At 36.9% G+C, this 18,842-nt stretch overlaps 1 protein-coding gene across 2 annotated transcripts in view; it reads right to left on the bottom strand.

The window, feature by feature from the left end:
• Positions 1-238: 238 nt before the first annotated feature.
• Positions 239-18,842, bottom strand: part of PRPS2 (phosphoribosyl pyrophosphate synthetase 2) — a 28,291-nt gene continuing 9,687 nt past the window's right edge. Inside the window, exons 2-8 of one of the 2 annotated variants that reach the window (XM_030469633.1) lie at positions 18,313-18,496; positions 15,542-15,562; positions 11,007-11,105; positions 9,800-9,924; positions 7,439-7,612; positions 3,221-3,380; positions 239-2,261 (exon numbers count right to left, since the gene is read on the bottom strand). In XM_030469633.1, coding sequence (XP_030325493.1) covers positions 2,169-2,261; positions 3,221-3,380; positions 7,439-7,612; positions 9,800-9,924; positions 11,007-11,105; positions 15,542-15,562; positions 18,313-18,496 — 856 coding nt within the window. In that variant the 3' untranslated portion in view covers positions 239-2,168. The remainder of the gene's footprint in view (positions 2,262-3,220; positions 3,381-7,438; positions 7,613-9,799; positions 9,925-11,006; positions 11,106-15,541; positions 15,563-18,312; positions 18,497-18,842) is intronic. The other variant, XM_030469634.1, reaches the window with a different exon arrangement.

The following is an 18,842-nucleotide window of genomic DNA, read 5'->3' on the forward strand; positions in this document are numbered from 1 at the left end:
ATCGTATTATAAAAATGTGTAGCAGTATGGTGTGATTACCAATTCACCCTTATGTCCAAGACAACTGCAGCCTGATTTATGAGCAAGGTTTGCAAGAGAATCAATGCCCATATTCTATCCTATTTAATTTGTGCAGGGGATGGTCTCCAAAAAGAGCATAAAGAAAATAAAAACACAAGGAATCTCTTTGCAGAAGTAAATTTTAAAGTTTTATTTACAATACTTGTGCACAGTAGAGGCAAACAACTTAATTTTATTCGTAACAACGATCTAAAAAGCTAATTAATTGATACTGTGCATTAAATGTATTACATACCTTTTGCATAGAATTAAAGTCTAAACTTTGGTATAATTAAGTCCCACAGAAATGGCATTACAAACTTGAAAACATTTTTAGCAGTTAAGACAATAGGTTAAATATTCTTCCATTTTGAAAATTGCTTTACCTCAGAAAACAATAATGTAAATTCATTCCCATTATGTATTTTTGAAAATTCAGCCATAATGAGGAATTCCTCTGAGAACTAATATCTAAATTGCATTCTCATCACAGTACCACATATACCCTATTTCTGTACTCAGAACTGAAAACAATACAGGTAAAGATGCTGTACTTATTTTCATGTAGGAAAAAGAAACCCACAGAAGAAAGAGAAAATTAAATGAAAAAAATTAGAGACAACATACATTCATTCTAAGAGAAACTAAAAAAAGTCTGTCTGAAGATTGTCTTAAATGTAATGGAAAATTCAATTGCACAATACAATATTTTATCATTATAAATATATCTCAGAATAAGCAAGGTAGGATAAAATGACGCTATTTTTTATGCAGCTTCTTAGTAAAGGAGAATCTCAAGCAGGGCAAATGCTTCTATAATCAACAATCACATTTTCTGGTAGGAAAATGAGTTTTTCCATGATCTAGATGCAGGAACACTATCTCAATAGACACACTCTTCCTTTCTAGCAGGAACACTGAAAACACTGTAGAAGGATTCAAAGACCCAAAATTGCAATATTAGGTTTGATTTTTCCTGAAGAATCCATTACTGACTGTATTACCAGTCCATAAGTTTTCTCAGCATACAAGAGGCAAAACTTTTTAATAAACATTACAGAATTAAAATCATTAAGTATTTCAGACTAGATGGTCTACCATAGCTCACTGGCAGCAAAGTCCTCTAGTTCTTTGTAATAGAAACCTGAAGGTCTATTGACTGAACAGTTTGGAAAAAAAGCCTCCCCAAATAATTTTAAATCAAGTAAATGTAGGTAGAGACCAGTCTGTATAAGTATAAATGTGTTTAAATTTAAATTTAAATTTGCTGTTTGGACTGTGCATAGTGAAGCTTTACAGTATTAAAAGGAAAACTGCTATGAAATAATTCATGTGATCAAAACCTCTGAGGAAAAAAAAATTAAACCAAACTGTTCATGATTAAATATTGGTCCTTATTATTGAAGCATATGAAATAAATCATCCCAGGAATACTGGAACATTAATCTTACAGCTGAAGACAGTAAGTGCAAAGAATAGATGTTAAGCAAACGATTTAATGAAATAAGAGCTTTACAAAAGAAAACAGCAGCCACATGTATCTTGTCAAAAAGAGAACAAGAAGAGTATGAAACACAGCTAATACTATGGATGTGTCAACAGTTCCTAAAAATTAACAAGGAATGTAAATGTTTACATTCTGTAGGGCTTACAAAATACTATTCATGGTAGTTAAACATAAAACAAAAACCAACAGCTGCTCGTCTGACAGGTGAGTAGATACGAGATACCCAAGCCTGAAGCACTTAGTTTAACACAAAAAATTCTTACATGCCTTACTTCCACTTAAGTTCTATGAACAGTTTGTAGCTCTGCTTAGAAAAACAGATCTGAAGCAGCAGTTTAACAGAGGGTGACAATGGGCACATAAAACACAAGTTATGCAACACATAAGACTTCCAGATTCTCAAGGAAACTCCAAGTTTCCTGCAAGATGGAGATTTATTGCCCATTTGCAAAGAACAAAATTTAATTACAAGACAGATATAATAATTAAACATACAAGCTCCAGAATTGTACAAAGATACTAATTTCTTGTGGGTGAGAGGCATTGTTAAAAACAACAGTGCTAGCTGAAGGGATCTTTGCAAAGATGCAATCTCCTGCAGTTACAAGGGGACGTGACTGAACAGGTAGGACACAGATTCACCATTGTGTGTTCTTCTAATTGCCTCAGCCAGGATCATGGAAATGTCAATAAACTGAAAAAAAAAAAAAAACCAAAACACAACTTTATGGGATGCCAAAGCCAATGAACTATGCCATTTATAAATATATGAACAACCATTGCATTTACCATTGTGCCCTGTTACCTCTTCGAGGAAGTAAAATAACACTAAACCATTAGGCACTTAACATACAAAAGAACTACAGTGATACAAAGCACACGTTGTGTAAGACCCCTGCAGACATCTGTTGCTGAAGATTTCTGGCACTGGGCATGTTGTAAAGAAAGTCCAGCCATTAGATGGCAGTATCCACTTGACACAAGTACAGTTTAAGACAAGTACACCTTTTAAGTGCTTACCTGATTTCAATAAATAGCAAATATATTTTAAGCTGTTTTAAAAAAATCAATGCTGCATTAAAAAAAAATAGTATGTTATGCTTCCCTTCACTTTGTATGAAGGTGTAACTCCTAAAAGGACACATGACTTCCCAGAGAAATCTCATATGAAAGCTATTGACTTAAGTCAGCTTTGTATTTTTAGATTCATTTTTTCTAAACAAACATGCAACATTGTTATCTGGGACATTTTAAGTGTAGTATTAAAAAAAAAAACAAAACCCAAAGCAAAAAAACCCTTAGGTTTCTATAGCATCCACAATAACATAATTAATTTCCTACATAAAATATTGTATGATTAATAATATTGATCAATTGATCAACCCCTCCAAAAACCTAGCCAATTTTTCATTTGCCACTCTTTCAAAGTCATGTATACTCAGTCTGCTGCAAATACCAAATATTTTGTAATAGTGTATAGTACTTGAATCCTCTTAAAGCAGTTCTTTGCAATGTTTGAGCAAGATATTATGAAAACAGCAAAGATGCACAAACTATTTTAGAATACTGTTTCCTCTCAAAGCACAAATTCTATCATTGGTGAACAGTAAAACACAAATCATAAATTTAAACAGATGATAGACACCACTGTACCTGAATTTTTGGGCAGTGTTTCATTTTCTCTTCTTGGGGGATTGTATTAGTTACCACAACAGCTTCAAATGATGCATTATTAATTCGAGAAATGGCAGGACCAGAAAAGATGCCATGAGTAAGTATGGCATAAACTTTAGTAGCTCCAGCAGATACCAGCCTGTAGAACAGGAAGAAGTAGTATGCTGTGATGCATGTTTATAAATATGGCTATAGATTAAACCAAACACATTTCTAAAATAGATTTTATACACATCTCTAAAATACATTTTACACACAAATTTGCCCTGAAAGCTACAGGAAGATAGAAGTAGCTATAAAATAATTCATATAATTTTACACATTTTCAAGTTATTTGGGTAAGTCTCAAAAAACCCATGAACAACTGAGGATTATATAGAATTCCAGAATGGTTTGACTTGGAAAGAACTTTAAAGATTATCTAGTTCCAACACCCCTGCATGGGTAGGGACACTTCCCACTACACCTGGCTGCTGAAAGCCCCATCCAACCTGGCCTTGAACACTTTCAGGGAGGGGGCAGCCACAAACTCCATGGGAAACCTGTGCCAGTGTCTCACCACCCTCGCAGGAAAGAATGCCTTCCTAATATCTAATATAAATCTACCCTCTTCCAGTTTGAAAACGTTCTCCCTGGTCTTATCAGTACAGACTCATAAAAACGCCCTCCCTAGCTTTCTTATAGGTCCCCTTCAGGTACTGGAAGGCTGCTACAAGATGTCCCTGGAGCCTCCTCTTTCCTGGGCTGAGCAACTCCAACTCTCTCAGCCTGTCTTCATAGGAGAGCTGCTCCAGCCCTCTGATCAATTTCGAATCCCTCCTCTGGACTTTTTCCAAGAGCTCCAAGTCTTTACTCTGTTGGGAGTTCCAGAACTGGACACAGACTCCACAGGTGTGGTCTCATGAGACTGGAGCAGAGGGGGAGAATCACCCCTGTGACCTGCTGGCCATGCTTCTTTTGATGCAGCCCAGGATACAGCTGACTTTCCAGGCTGCAAGCACACATTGCTGGCTCATGTTGAGCTCCTCAGAAACTAATAGCCCCAAGTCCTTCTCTCTGCAGGGCTGCTCTCAATCCACTTTCTGCCAAGACTCTATTTGTGCTTTTCAGTTCCTATCAGTAGCTAACTAGTAGACTAATTTAAAATGCTGCACTTCTAATTGTATCATCACAACATACAACAGAATTCTAGTCCAAGTTTTCTATCTTAATCAGGCAAACATGAAGCAGGTTGGATGGCAGAGAGTGATAAGGTCTTCCCTCAGCCTCCTTTTCTAAGACACACTTCTATTGTACCCCCATTATTTCCCACCTTTGTTTTCATTTGCACTTACAACGATTCTGCTTGGAATGAGTTTGAGGAAATAGAAATGTTAATGGTTAAAAACGTAGCTTACTGCAAGGTTGTGAGAAACAGGCTGCTAATGTAAGCATGCAGTGAAATGATGCAGCACAGGAGAAAAAATAGTAAGTATAAATCAAAGAACTAGATCTTTGAACTAGAACACCTTGTGAATGAGTCAGAATTAACTTGGTTTTGACTGGCCTCTCTGCCCCCAGACACTCAGTTATGTCCCAGCTGTTTTTCCAGCCTTAAAAACTAGAGCCCTGAAGAGTGGTGTTTTATCAGATCAAAGCATTAGCACATTAAGATAGGGAAAAAAAACAAAACCACAGAAAGAATCTCATTTTGAGTGACTCAACAGCATAAAAGTTGTGGTCATTCTCAGCATTACATGTAGTATATCCTCCCTGTAGGGTGTAGCTACTCCAATTTTGTGTACTTCTGATGTGTCTGAAAATACATTTCCTAGCCCATCTGCTTAATATTCATCGAGGTTGCCGAGAAAAATGAGCCTAAAAAGTATTTTGATGCAAGTCTAATTAAGCTCAAAGTACATCTCATCTCGATTTGGCATTAATGAAAAACACTCCTTCATGCCAAAAGCATGATAGAAGGCAGCACGACTCACGCAAACCCACTAATTTTAGTAACACTGCCCATACACTGAAGGTGTCTGATGGGTTTAGGATTTGCTCTATAGAGATCTACTGTAAGCAAATAAAGAAGTGCTTCTTTCATGGCAGGGAAGAAATAAAAGACCTTCTTTTTGACAGCAATTAAATTCCTCTGTGGATGGGTGTACGAGAAAAACATCACTGACTAGGCAACTTTTTGATATTGATTTGCAACAGGCACAGCCTAGAAATGTGCTTTGGAGTCTGATGAAGATTAGTATGTGGATAGCAAACAACTGCACAATATCTCTTCACAAAATTCTATCAGCAGGGCTAGGGAGGTGATCATGCCCATGTACCTGAGGCACTAGTGAGGCTGCACCTCAATTACTGTGTTGAGCTTTGGGTCCCTCACTACAAGGAGGGCACTGAGGTGCTGGAGTGTCCAGAAAAGGGTGATGAAGCTGGTGAGGAGTTTAGAGCACAAGTCTTATGAGGAGCTTCTGAGGGAACTTGGGTTGTTCAGTCTGGAGACAAGGAGGCTGAGGGGAGGCCTTATCACTCTACAACTACATGAAGAGAGGATGTTGCAAGGTGGGTGTCTATCTCTTCTCCCTATAAAGAAGTGATAGGAAATGGCCTCAAGGGGCACCAGGAGAGGTTTAGATTGGATACTAGGAAAAATTTCTTTGTTGGAAGAGTGGAAAGGCATTGGAACAGGCTTCCCAGGGAAATGGCTGAGTCACCATCCCTGGATGTATTTAAAAAACCCATAGATGTGATGCTTAGGGACATGACTGAGTGGTGAACTTATCAGTGTTAGGTAACTGTTGAACCCTATGATTCTGTTGTTCAAAGAGAGTCCGACAGGAACTTGTTTTGGAAGCAAGGCTATTTGAGACTCTCATAGCATCTGCAAATATATTGGATAGGAATATAAATTCAAAATACCCTGAACTAAGACTAGCTTTAAAAAGGCTTGCATCCAAAAGCAGAAATACTACAGTAAAGGTTCAGCAACATCAATTTAAAATATTCCTGTGTCTCTCCTCAGCAGTTCCTTCCTACTTCCACTATACACTATTTATAATCATATGATAGTAGGTTTTGCTACAAACAATATCACGTACAAGATCTTTGACCAGAAGACTTATAATCTCATTATTCTGGCTGAGCACAGACTGTAGCCCTTCACCTCCCAAACCAAGCTGGCAGCACAAGTTTGGAATACGAGTGGACAGACAGGAGCACTTTATTCTAGTTTTGCTCAACTGTAATGCTCCATATTCATTCAATTTCAGTTAATTAATTAAGCAAATTTCAGTGAATTCCTCAAATTTGTCAAGACAGTTTTGAAGGTAGTTACTGCTATATATATTCAGTTCTGAGGCTACAGCAACAGGAAGAACAAATCATTTCTGGAATCAGCATAAAGCCAATTTATGTGAAAAAAGCCTACTACAACCCTGAAATGCAGCAGCATGAAGTCAGCTGTAAAACAAACCATAAAAGTAATCCTCTCTACTTAGCACTGTTCAGAGCTTCAGTTAAGATATTGGGTCAATATTCACCTGCTTCACTATAAGAAACAGACCAATGGGAAAGAATCCAGAGGGTATCAACAACAGAGCAGAAGTCTGGAAGCCATTTAGAAAGACAGAATGAACTGAAATTACTTAATCTAGAGGACAATAAGAGCATTCTTCAAGTAACTTCCAGAAAAAAGGCAGGAAAACTTATTCTCATGTTCCCAGAGGAAAAGAACAAGTAGTTTTATACTGAAGATGTACATTAAAAATTAGTATTAAACATGCAAACACTGGATAGAAAATACTTTTCAACATTAAATCTAGCAAAGCTTTGTGAAAGATCACCTAAGGAGAGCAGAAGGGTTCCATGTTAAGGTTTGAGAAGTAAAGAATTTTCTGTCATTTCTGCCTTGGAATTGAGAAATGGACTAGAAAGCCCAAGTCCCTTTAACTTATGGGGTTTTTTTTTAATTTATTTTGTCCTCTTTCTAAATACAGATAGTATATTTTTGTAAATATTTTCTCAATTCCATGTTCTAAAGGACAGAGCTTGACCACAGCACTGACCTATAAACTCAATGCTCAAAGTGACTTCATGCTACAGAAAATAGGTTGGGTTATAAGCATGCAGGACACAGCAAATGTGTTCATCAGCTACTTGCAGGTTACAGTGCAACACAACAGTGGGACAGTTCCTTATAATACTTACTTCTCTGCTGCATGACATATTGTGCCACATGTGTCAGCCATATCATCGACAAGAATTGCTACTCTGTCCTTCACATCACCAACCAAGACCATTCTGTCCACTTCATTTGCCTTCTTTCTTTCCTTATGAATGAGAGCAAATTCCACATTCAGTCTGTCAGCAATTGAAGTAACCCTAAGTTACAGGGAGAAATACACCACATTTAGGATTTTAAAAGAAAGAGCAGAGGCACATGTGTATTCATCTTAAAACACAGGTTTTGTATTTCCTGGCTTTCAAATTACTGCAGCACTAACTTTTGCAAGTAAGACAGGATAAAGACAATCTTAAGCCACTGCAAATAAATACAACCATAGAGTCTTAATGTATACTCCAGAAATCATTTTTCTTCTCCATCACTGGCTTGGGAAACATTTCAGCTATTCACAAGCTTTTATTAAGCTGCTGCAATACATAGCCACATTAGATAATTTAAAGTAGAGGTAGCTTTGATTCTAAGGCTAGACCAGCAAGCACTTCAACATCCTAACTGAAAATACCATTGCAGCAATGTGAAACCAAAACAGAGGAAAAAACCAAACAATTTAATTGTAATTAATAACTCAGCAATCCTTGACTATTAGTCAAGTAGCTTAATTAGTAGAAATTCCTTTGGCAATATACCTTGCTTAGAAATATTCAGGGTGACCTCTGGCGGCCAGACAAACCTCAGGTATAAGAATGTTTCTTTTTCAGAGATGCCAGGTATATAGACACAACACTAGGCTTTTTTTCTATGCTGGTGAAAACGTGTAGCCTGTCTTTTTGGAATGCTATTAATATGATAACTGACATGCACAGTTAGAGAATACTGTTTTGCTTCTTCACCATTTAAATAGAAAGGAGACTTCAGTTACTGCATTTCAACAATCAGGTGATGAACAAAACATCCAAATGTTTTGGCATTTTTGTAAACATTTATGAAATTCATAGCAACTCTCAATACCGCAGAGGCATTAAGTTAGCAACAGAATTTGCAGGCCTCATTTCAGTCACCAAATTTAATATGCTCAGAAAAAAAAAACAGTAAATGGTATGAAAAAAAAGTACTTCTGGTATTTTTAATGAGTGCAAGAGTATGTATTTTTTCTTTGAGAGATACAGATTTAAATTTTAAAGCCAAACTCTTCACATTCTATTAACTTCTCATTAACCACTATAATAAGAATTATTTTGAAGGTCTACAGGCTTTAAATGGAAAGATGAAAATTTTCTTTAAGTTACATAACTGGAGGTGAAGAAGATGGGCATTTAAGAAAAACAGCATCTTCACCTAGTCACCCACAAACTGCTTGGTTACATTACAACAGAAAGGTACAGAAGACAGACTATCAGTGTTAAATACAGCCAAATATAGTGAGTCTTCTCAAAAACTAAATTCTTATGTCAACTTGACAATAATACACAATTATTGACAATATCAATACAAATGTTTATTGATAATATACACATTTGTATATTATCAAGGACTGTATATTTAGGAATGTGATTTTAAAAAAATGACATTATGTCAGTCTTTCACATTATTCCCCATACTATGTTCGAAACACTGACATTACCATGGACTTAAAGGACTCTTGCTTCATGTTTTTGTTGCCAGTTTTGTAGTAGCAGCACAACTAATAAAGCTTGAGGGTAAGCATTTTGCCTCAATGGCAATTCTATCACCTCACGAGCCAGCAAGCTTATGAGCTTCTTACATTAGTTTATATGTAATAGCTGACATAGTTTATTACATAGTTTATATGTAATACTCCTGACTGAGTAATGCATGCTGTGAATGAAGAAGCACTCCAACAAAATAACTTTACTGTTTGCACCTTTCACCACTCAAAATTTTGCCCCCTTTTTCTAGCAATCACAGTCCACACCTTGGGGTCAAAAGTTTTACAGCTGGAACACAATAACAAAGAAAAAAAGAAACACAATTGAAGCAAGCTCTTACCTAAATGTCAGCAGGTACAGTGGGGATAGGCCATACGCTTTGACAGAGAAGGGAAACTTAGGCAATTCCAGAGCCAAGCAGGAAGAGATGCAGCAACTGGACTAAAGAAACAAGCAGCAGGAAAAATCTCTGCAGAGGGATTCAGCTAATGAGGCCATAAGCAGGGAGAGAGAAAAGACTTTCTTTAGAGTGTAGAAAGCTCCTGCAAGCTTTTGAGCATGAGTAATATTGAAAGAACTAGTTATTCTGTTTTTACAATGTGGTTGGATTCTGTGAGGTAACATTTATCTGGCACAACTCAGAGAAGAAAAAAGACAACCTAGTTCATTAACCACTAACAATATAGAAAATTAATAGTTTTAGGCTTGTGTAGGTACCTTTTTGCACCACCTGCATCAGGTGAGACTATGATACAGTTTCTCCACTCCAAAATGTTCTCTTTAATCCACTGCAGCACTGCAGGTTCTGCATACAGGTTATCTACTGGAATATCGAAGAAACCCTAGTCCAAAAGAGAAAAAGATCTTCATGAATATGTGTTTATGTCTTACCTGGTACAAAGACATACTGATGGAATCAAGCCTTTGCCTATCGTGTATGTTAGAATTTTAATTTGTGTTTTACACTGGCTTAATTCAGCCCTCTGCTATTATTATCAAATGCAGTGCAAGCTAGACAAGTATTAAGGTCTCTAAAAATTTCACCCAAGAGTAGAGAAATAAAAAACAGTTGTTCTGAAGTGATATAAAAATCAGAAAACCTCAGTTTCAGGCACTCAAGTAAATTTATGCTTAAAAAAAGCTTTCAAAGTATCCAGTGAGTAATAATCAACTCTCAAGTTTCAACTGGTTGACATGAACAGTAGCATTTTGATATGTGGAAGACTCAACTTAGTATTACTAAATATCAGAAATAGAATATTTGTTATAATGCAATTTTTAATTACAATAAGTCTGTTAGAACAGAAATGTAACTGATTTTTATTTGATATAGCATAATGGGAAATTCTGATTAAACAGAACACAGGAAGAAAAGGTAGCATCCAGGGGAAAAAAAAAAGGGTATTTTGAAATGAGGGTATTTTGAAATGTCATAAGAATGACATGCAACATCTGCTCTGTGTCTGAGGAAAGAATTTGGCTGTTTGCTGCATTGAGCAGTAAACCAGCTAATGGCTGTCAGTCTCTATGCCCACTTCTCTTAAGAGAATATTGTCCCCTTGGCTGTAACAACACAACTCTATCTAAGGCAATACTATGATGCCTGACTAGGTTAAGATTAAGAGAGCTTTCCCCAAACCAGTATATTTTATGTTCTGGGAACTCTTACACTAGACTTGGCAAATTTCACTGGAGACAGAAGTATTCAGGAGACAGAAGTATTCAAAATGCCTGCAAAATCACCCCATAAAATCAAGGCTGGTCTTTTTTGAAAAGAGAAACAGGTAGCAAGACTTTCTCTGAACCCTGCAAATTATACTTCTGTACTTAGCCTTCCAAAATAATAAGGAAAAAAACCCAGAATATTAGCCTTTCACATTACTTTGGTAGAGTCCATAGCTACAGTTTGTAAGTAGTGAATTACCTGGATCTGAGAAGCATGCAAGTCCATGGTGATGATGTGGTCAGCCCCTGCAACTGACAGCATGTTGGCAACAAGTTTTGCAGAGATTGGAGCACGACTCTGAGAAATAAAGCACAAACGTTTAAATTTAAAAAAAATTATTTTTACTAGATGCAAGAAAATAGAAAATGAGTTATTTTTATTGATGTTTCTTTTAGAATATTTGAAATCTAGATACAAAGAGCTCCAGAACTTCAGTCTAACTAAGCTGTCAGTAGCTATCTTACTAGGAGGGTTTTGAAACCCAAAGCATTTAGTAGTATCTAAATCAGTTTGTATAGTCTGCCTAATAATGCTTTGTAGTAATTAGAGTAACAAGTAGATAAAAATTGGGATATAATTTTTCTATTTTTCCATTTGAAACTTTCAGCTGCCCTTTCTATAGCAGAAAGACACAATCTCCATTTGTTTATGCCACTACTCTACATTAACATCCAACTCTCAAGCAACTATGCTGCTCTAAAAAACATTGCCAAAAACAAAGACCAAAGGCAGAATGAACCCAATTTTTGAAAACACTGCTTAAAAAAAAAATAAATTAGTATCAAGCATTTAATCATGATACAGTAAAGCTTGTAACAGATCCAGGCTGGCAGGGTTCCTCTACCCCAGCCTATTTTTTCTTTTTTTTGCTAATTCAGGCTTAATTGTTAAATGCAATTAGGAGTTTAGAATTACCCAAAGGGACAGGGGTGGAATGAAAAAAGAGAAGGGGAAAGAATAAAAATCTAATTAGAAAGTTAATGCCAATGTCAAGGGTTTTTTAAAAAGTGACAAGGATACAAAGCAGAAACATAAGAAACAGAAGATGGAAAATCACAACAGGAGGATCTCTCACTTCTTTTTCTGATCAACTCCAAAGTTTTTCCATATATTTTTTAAGCTCTGAAAAAAGCTATGTTGCCCTAGACAGCTTTCTCTACCAGAAATACTAAACAAAACCTGTTTTCTTTTTGCCAGTCTTAAAATAAAAGGCTAATAGCTGGCAATAACATTAGCATGAAGGCAGAATTGCAATTCAGAATTTCCATCTCACTGTCAGACTCTGCTGGCACAGATTTGTCTCCTGCTACACTTCTTTATCAGAGTCATTTAGCCTCCTATGAACCCACTCTCCCTCCAGCCCATATACACAATGCTCAAGGGCAAAATCTAATTGTTATTGACAGGAACCACTGACAATTTAACCTGGATTGTTTTTTGCCTGTGTAATACCAAGGAGATATTATTTCCCTCAAAACTTGCTAATTGGGGTGGAACCTCAGCATTTGTCCTTTTTAAATTGCAGATTGCCAACATACTTCCAGAAAAGACAGAGACATTGCAGTCTTTCTTATGGATAGATCAAGTTTATCGGCAGCATTACAGAAATTCTCCATTTTGAAAACCATCCCTTTTGGGTTTTTTCTTTTTTGCACAAGATGACATTTGTAACAACACCAACAGAGCTCTGAAACTGAAATGCATGTAGCTTCCATAAGAGTTTGCTATCACTAGCAATTCAGCACAGATGATTTTCCTGTTACTGAGGACTATGCCGCTCCTCATTCTTTCTAAGGTCCGCATCAGCCAAAGCTTTATGGATATTTCTGTTATTGATAGTAAACTTTTTATTCATGCCATCCAAATTCCTGATCACTTCATCTTGGTTTAGAAGTACAAATTGACATCTGATGTTGGGCTCCAGAATTTTCTCAAATCTCTGGTAACATCTAATAATGAGCTGGCAGCTCATGGTTTAGACAGGCATACACTTTGCTGCATTAAAAACTGGCTGGACAGCTGAGTACAAAGAGTGGTGATGAATGGAGTTAAATCCAGCTGGCAGCTGGTCACCAGCAGTGTTCCCCAGGGCTCTTCTTTGGGCCATTCTTGTTTAATAACTTTATCAATGATCTGAATGTGGGGTTTGAGTGCACCCTCAGTAAGCTTGCAGATAACACCAAGCTGGGTATGAGTGTTTATCTTTTTGAAGGTTGGAAGGCTCTACAGAGGGACCTGGCTGGATCCCAGGCTGGATCGATGGGCTGAGACTAATTGAATGAGGTTCAACAAGGCCAAGTCCTGCATTTCAGTCACAACAACCCCAGGCAATGCTACAGGCAGGGGGAAGAGTGGCTGGAAAGCTGCCCAGAGGAGAAGGACCCAGGAGTGCTGGTCAACAGCTTGCTAAACATGACCTAGCAGTGAGCCCAGGTGGCCAAGGCTACCAACAGCATCCTGGCTTGTATCAGAAACAGTGTGGCCAGCAGGGCTAGGGAAGTGATTGTTACTCTGTACTTGGTGCTGGTGAGGCCATATCTCAAATACTGTGTTCAGTTTTGGGACACTGACTACAAAGAGGACAGTGAGTTGATGGAACATGTCCAGAGAAGGGCAATGAAGCTGATGAAGGGTCTGGAGCGCAAGTCTTACAAGGAACAGCTGAGTGAATTCGGTGTATAGAGAAGAGAAGGCTGATGGAAGCAGTTATTGCTCTCTACAACTACCTGAAAGGAGGCTGTAGTGAGGTGGTCAATCTCTTCCACATAACCAGTGATAGGATGAGAGGAAATGGACTAAAGCTGGGCCAGGAGAGGTTTAGATTGGATATTAGGAAAATTTCTTTACTGAAGGAGCGCTCAGGCATTGGAGTAGGCTGCCGAGGGAAGTGGTGGAGTCGCCATCCCTGATGGTGTTAAAAAAAAGTGTGAATGTAGCACTTCAGGACATGGTTTAGTTCCCATGGTTGTGTTTGGTTGGTGGTTAGACTCTATGATCTTAGAGGTCTTTTCCAACCTTAATGGTTCTAGGAGAGCAAAGATTTAGTTACTACTTTTTGATCTGGTTTTATGCTACAGCCAAGCTGGACTACCAGGTGATGCTGAAACCAGACGTCTGCTCCCCTCCTTGTCCAATCTCTTCTTCCTAGGCTACACTCTTCCACCACTTCCCTTGTGCTGAACACCAGGACTTGTCTGAACCCACAGTAGCCAGATGAGGCAGCCCACATGGAAGAGAAGGAAGAAGATGCCAAACCAGTACCAATAGCAGCAATACTTCCCAGAACACCGTCTGCCATTTCCACACTGCATTTTTCTCCCGCCCTTCATTTCTGCTCAATATGAATACCACTTAGCTTATCTCATGTATGAATATCAGAAGTATCTTCATCACAAGAAAGACCCCAAAATACTTTCCTGCATCAAATACTAATGTATACGTTACCATTTGGTACTTCTTTCAGCTGATGGCCTTGCAGGCTGCCTTCCCAGAAGGAAGAACTTGAAGATTTTACCACTAGGTAACTTGTTTTAGCAGACACCACACACCAGATTGCCTATGTCTTGGTAGACAGAGTGTTTTGGAAGGAAAGATAGACAGATACCAATTTCTGTTTCTCAAGAACAGTCTAAGGAAATCAAGGCAAATGAAGCTTCCAGCTATCTGACAGTTTCCTTTACACAAAATTGTGCATAAAAAGAAAAAGCATGACAAGTGCAAAAGAATTTAAGATTTGATTGCTTGCACAGTACGTAAATTTTGTGCTATCATATGATCCAAATTGAAGATAATTTTAAAATCAAAGGAAGTATATTCATGGGAACCTCAGATAACCTGGCCTCATTACTCAGGAACTTGGATGACAAAGGTAGATAAGAACAAGATCTTCTTTATCTTGCAGTTAATAAGGTTTGCTTCTGATCAGAGAGGCAAGAACAAAGACATTCACAGTATTCATTGTTCATGCTTTAACAGAATTTGAGATTAGTTTCAGAATTATTACTGTGAAACACATTACGTTATGTACAGAAAATAAATTGTAAAAAAAATCACATTTTTTTAGTTACTAAGCAAAATCCCCACTTACGAATAACAAGATATATAATTATTTCTTCCTTTGTGATTCATTACACATCACATTATGATGTAATCATAATTCTTAAAATTACCAGGGGCAGAGGGAGATCCACAAAGATATCGAATAGCCTTACAAGAGTAACTACGCAAAGGATACATAGCTGAAAGTGGAAGTTGGCCATCAAGATTAGAGCTCTGTTGCCTTGAAGCATCTTATTAGATTGCCTTGCTCAAAATGCATCACATGCATATTGAACAAAAATAAAATAAAAAAAAATCCAATAAACCCCAAAGATTTATAACTGGAACTTTCACTTCCAAGAAAGCCAGTTGTGAAGTGTATTGATACCAAATATTCACTAAAGTATTGGCTAAATTTACTGTTTCAGAAATAAGATATGCTTTGAAGCTTCAGAAGTTGACATCCATCACCTTGATCATCAAGATAAATTTTTAACATGAAGCTAGTTTTCTAGTAGCAAATTATTCCACAGGATTACTGTCATGGCCTCGGTGAAACACAACTGAAATCAAGAAGTGAAACTCAAAATGTTCCCAGTTATACATAATGTAACCCAGAAAGTTTCACCCTTTAAGGCCAATTAGTGGAAATGCATAGCATTAGATTAAAAAAAAAAAAAAAAAAAGATACCTACCCAACGCTCCGCGGACCCCTTCTACAAATCAAAAAAACAAAGTTACATGAGCTGTAGAACACCAAACTCACCTGCTACTTACTGTACTTCCTGTACTTCCAACTTATCTGAAAGGCATCTCTGCAGCATCCTACATAGATTTTTCCTGCCTATGGCTTAGAATTTTAGCATGATTAAGATGAGGCATAAATGCAATGAATGCCAAAGCACAGACACACCTGAGCTAATTTTTAATTAGTTAGCTTCTCTATCAGAAGTATTATAGTTTATGGTACTGTTTATTTGCTCCAAAATTAATTAAACTTTCTTTTCTACAATTCTCAGCAAGCCTTTTTCTTAAAAAAAAAAAAAAACCATAAAAAAAAAACACACCTCTGTTTCTCAGTTAGAGCTACTCCAGGTTTAATGCTAAAATTTGTAGAATAAATCACGTAGGCCTTGTTCATAATATATATATATGTATATATATTATGATTATATATATATACACACACACGTATATATATATTTACTGCAAGGCCCTTTATTTAAATAAATAAATCATCAATGATTTTGGCTGAAAAGACCTTAAAGATCATCTAGTTCCAACTAACCCCCCTGCAGGGCACTTTTATTCTTCTCAGCAACCATAGCTGCAACAGAGGCATGCAGATTACAGGGTTATTTTAAGCAGCAAGGACTCAATCTATTTAGTTCTTTATTCATTAAAGTCAGCAACTTAGATTCAAACCAGAAAACAGCATCCAGCTAGTGAAGATTATTTTGCTTCAGCTTGTAGTCAAACTACAGAAGTATCTTTCACCAGTGAGAAAAAACTGTGTATAACTATAGGAAGAAAATGTCTGACACTTTACTGACACTTCGGGTGGCATACAAAGCTTGTGCACTCAACATAGGTCGAAGACCAAGTGACATGATGCAATCCAACAGCAAGAGAAAGATCTCCCTATCAATACGCTGCCCAGTGCTGACAGGTGTGTATTATAGCTTATTTTGCAACATGGAGGTCAACTACCAAGGTTAGTTTTCAAAGATGACAAACATTTTCCCAATTGCAAAACAGAGTTAAAAAAAAAAAAAAAAAAAAAGAAATGGCTTGCCTAGAATTGCAGAAGACTAGAACAGAGCTCGTTGACACAGAGAACAGTCTGGAAAAATGCTCAAAATCTGTGTTCATCAAAATCACTTTTAGCTAGCCACCTTCAGATAGCATCATTTCTATGACAAAATGCTCCTGGGTGGCATGTTGAGCTACCACACTCTGGGTTTTAAGTGTCTCTTGGTAGTCTGCCACATGGATTTTGGGGTGCCCTTTTCAAGGCATAGCACAGATTAATATAGAAGTTGGGACATACTCATCCTTTTCTCACACCAAGAACTTACAGGATGGTACAGCAGAATCTTTCAGTTTAACTTTGAAATCAAGACATGGCAAGATACTTTCCTTCCCCTTCAACAAAATGTTTATCAGTTCCCTTTCAAGGCTCTTTTGATAAAAAAGTATTTCAGCTCTCTTGTTCAAGGGAGAACATTATTCAGTACAAAACACCACAAAAATAAAATTCCAAAAGATGCAGACGAAGAATAGGGAGCTACTATCTAACTCCTGAAATCTGTTTTTGGAAGTTTAACAAGTGGGTCTTGATAATGATATCATGGTGTTAGAGAGCCTGCACTCAAAGAATGAAAAGAACTTTTCTGTATATAGTTCTCAGACATCAGAGATGAGCACTACATATTTTGTAACACCTGCTATTACTTTTAGGTTCTGAATCACTTCTCAGGCCTGTCAAGTTTCATATAAAAGAAATGTAAAGAACAGAAGGGTTTCAGTATGGTCTGCTTGATGCCCAAAGTTAAAGGAGGGATCAGTCTGTTTGTGGGAAGTATCAGAGAGGGGCTGTTTTCCAAAAAGACAACCACTGCACTCCAATCTTAAAAGCCAAATTCACATTCATCCTAGTTCTTCCCAAGTGAGCTTAGTTAAAAATTAACATTCACATGACATTAGACTTTTTTTGCATATATAGTAGATATAGGAAGGTTCAGTTCTGCTTTTTTAAAAATAAAACTCACTTGTCACAGAGTGTTTGTTACTATGTTATTGACTTGGTTGAACTAGTGTATTTATCTGTCATGGCTGACCAAATTCAGAAGGAAGCTAGGACCAGAAGAGTATTTTGGAGATTTCCATACAATTTTTGGTCTGCATCAATAAAATAATTGTTATTGATATAAAACCTTTCCTTTTTGAATCTGATTTGCAGCATAAAATAATGTTCTGATAAATTCATTAGTTTTCATTAATTCATGTGTAGAAGACCTAATCAGTGTTTTCAATTTGGCTCTGTTTAACCATATAGGGCAAAGCCCACCTACACAATGGTTACAGCACTTCAAATTTAGGATTTAATCCCATGCAATTAATGTGTTTAAAAAGGATGTACTCTCAACATATTCAGAGATAAAACAAAAAAAAAGTTAGGAAAGGCATGAAAATGTTCCAAAGGTGAGGTCTGCTAGCAGAGTATCCTGCAATATACCACACACATGTACCTACTTTTTCAAACTGAAGGAGTGTCAATTATCAAACACAAAAAATAATTTGTCACCATTCACCTATGGACAATATAAACAGTCTTTTTACTGAAAAAGCATTAAAAAAGCAAATCTTTCAAATAACTTAAATTTTTTTGTGAAAAGCTTCTTCTCCAAAAATGTCAAGTGAACCAGATGAAAAAAAGCCTTCTGAAATTACAATTTTTACCTACCTTGTCTTTCTTATCTTGCCTGGCATATGGAAAACATGGAATTACAGCAGTCACTCTGGAGGATGATGCAATCTTGCAAGCATTGATCATGATGAGCAGTTCCATTAAGTTGTCATTTATTTCTCCACAGCCACTCTGGATGATATACACATCTTCTCCTCTCACACTTTCACCAATCTCTACACTGAAAGAGCAGGAGAAAACCATTTAAGCATGTGAATTACTGGAAAAGCACTATTAAAGAATAGAAAAAAGTTTTATTTTGACAAATAAGTTTATCCACATGCAGAGCAAGATGTTTTTTACAGCAATTTAGATAACTGTCCCCTTGATAGAGTGTCTATTTCAATATGTCAGTCTAAAATTCACTTCCTAAATATGGACTTCATAAGGTCAGCACTAACCAACATGTAATCACTGTTACTTGTTTGTTTCCTTAGCCTGTATATTCTGCGTACTTGCCATTCCTGAAGGAAATAACCATTTAGAGAATAACATACATAAGCACAGAAACAACAGAACCAGCACTA

Source organism: Calypte anna, chromosome 1 (assembly GCF_003957555.1).
Source record: "Calypte anna isolate BGI_N300 chromosome 1, bCalAnn1_v1.p, whole genome shotgun sequence".
NCBI classification, from domain to species: Eukaryota; Metazoa; Chordata; class Aves; order Apodiformes; family Trochilidae; genus Calypte; species Calypte anna.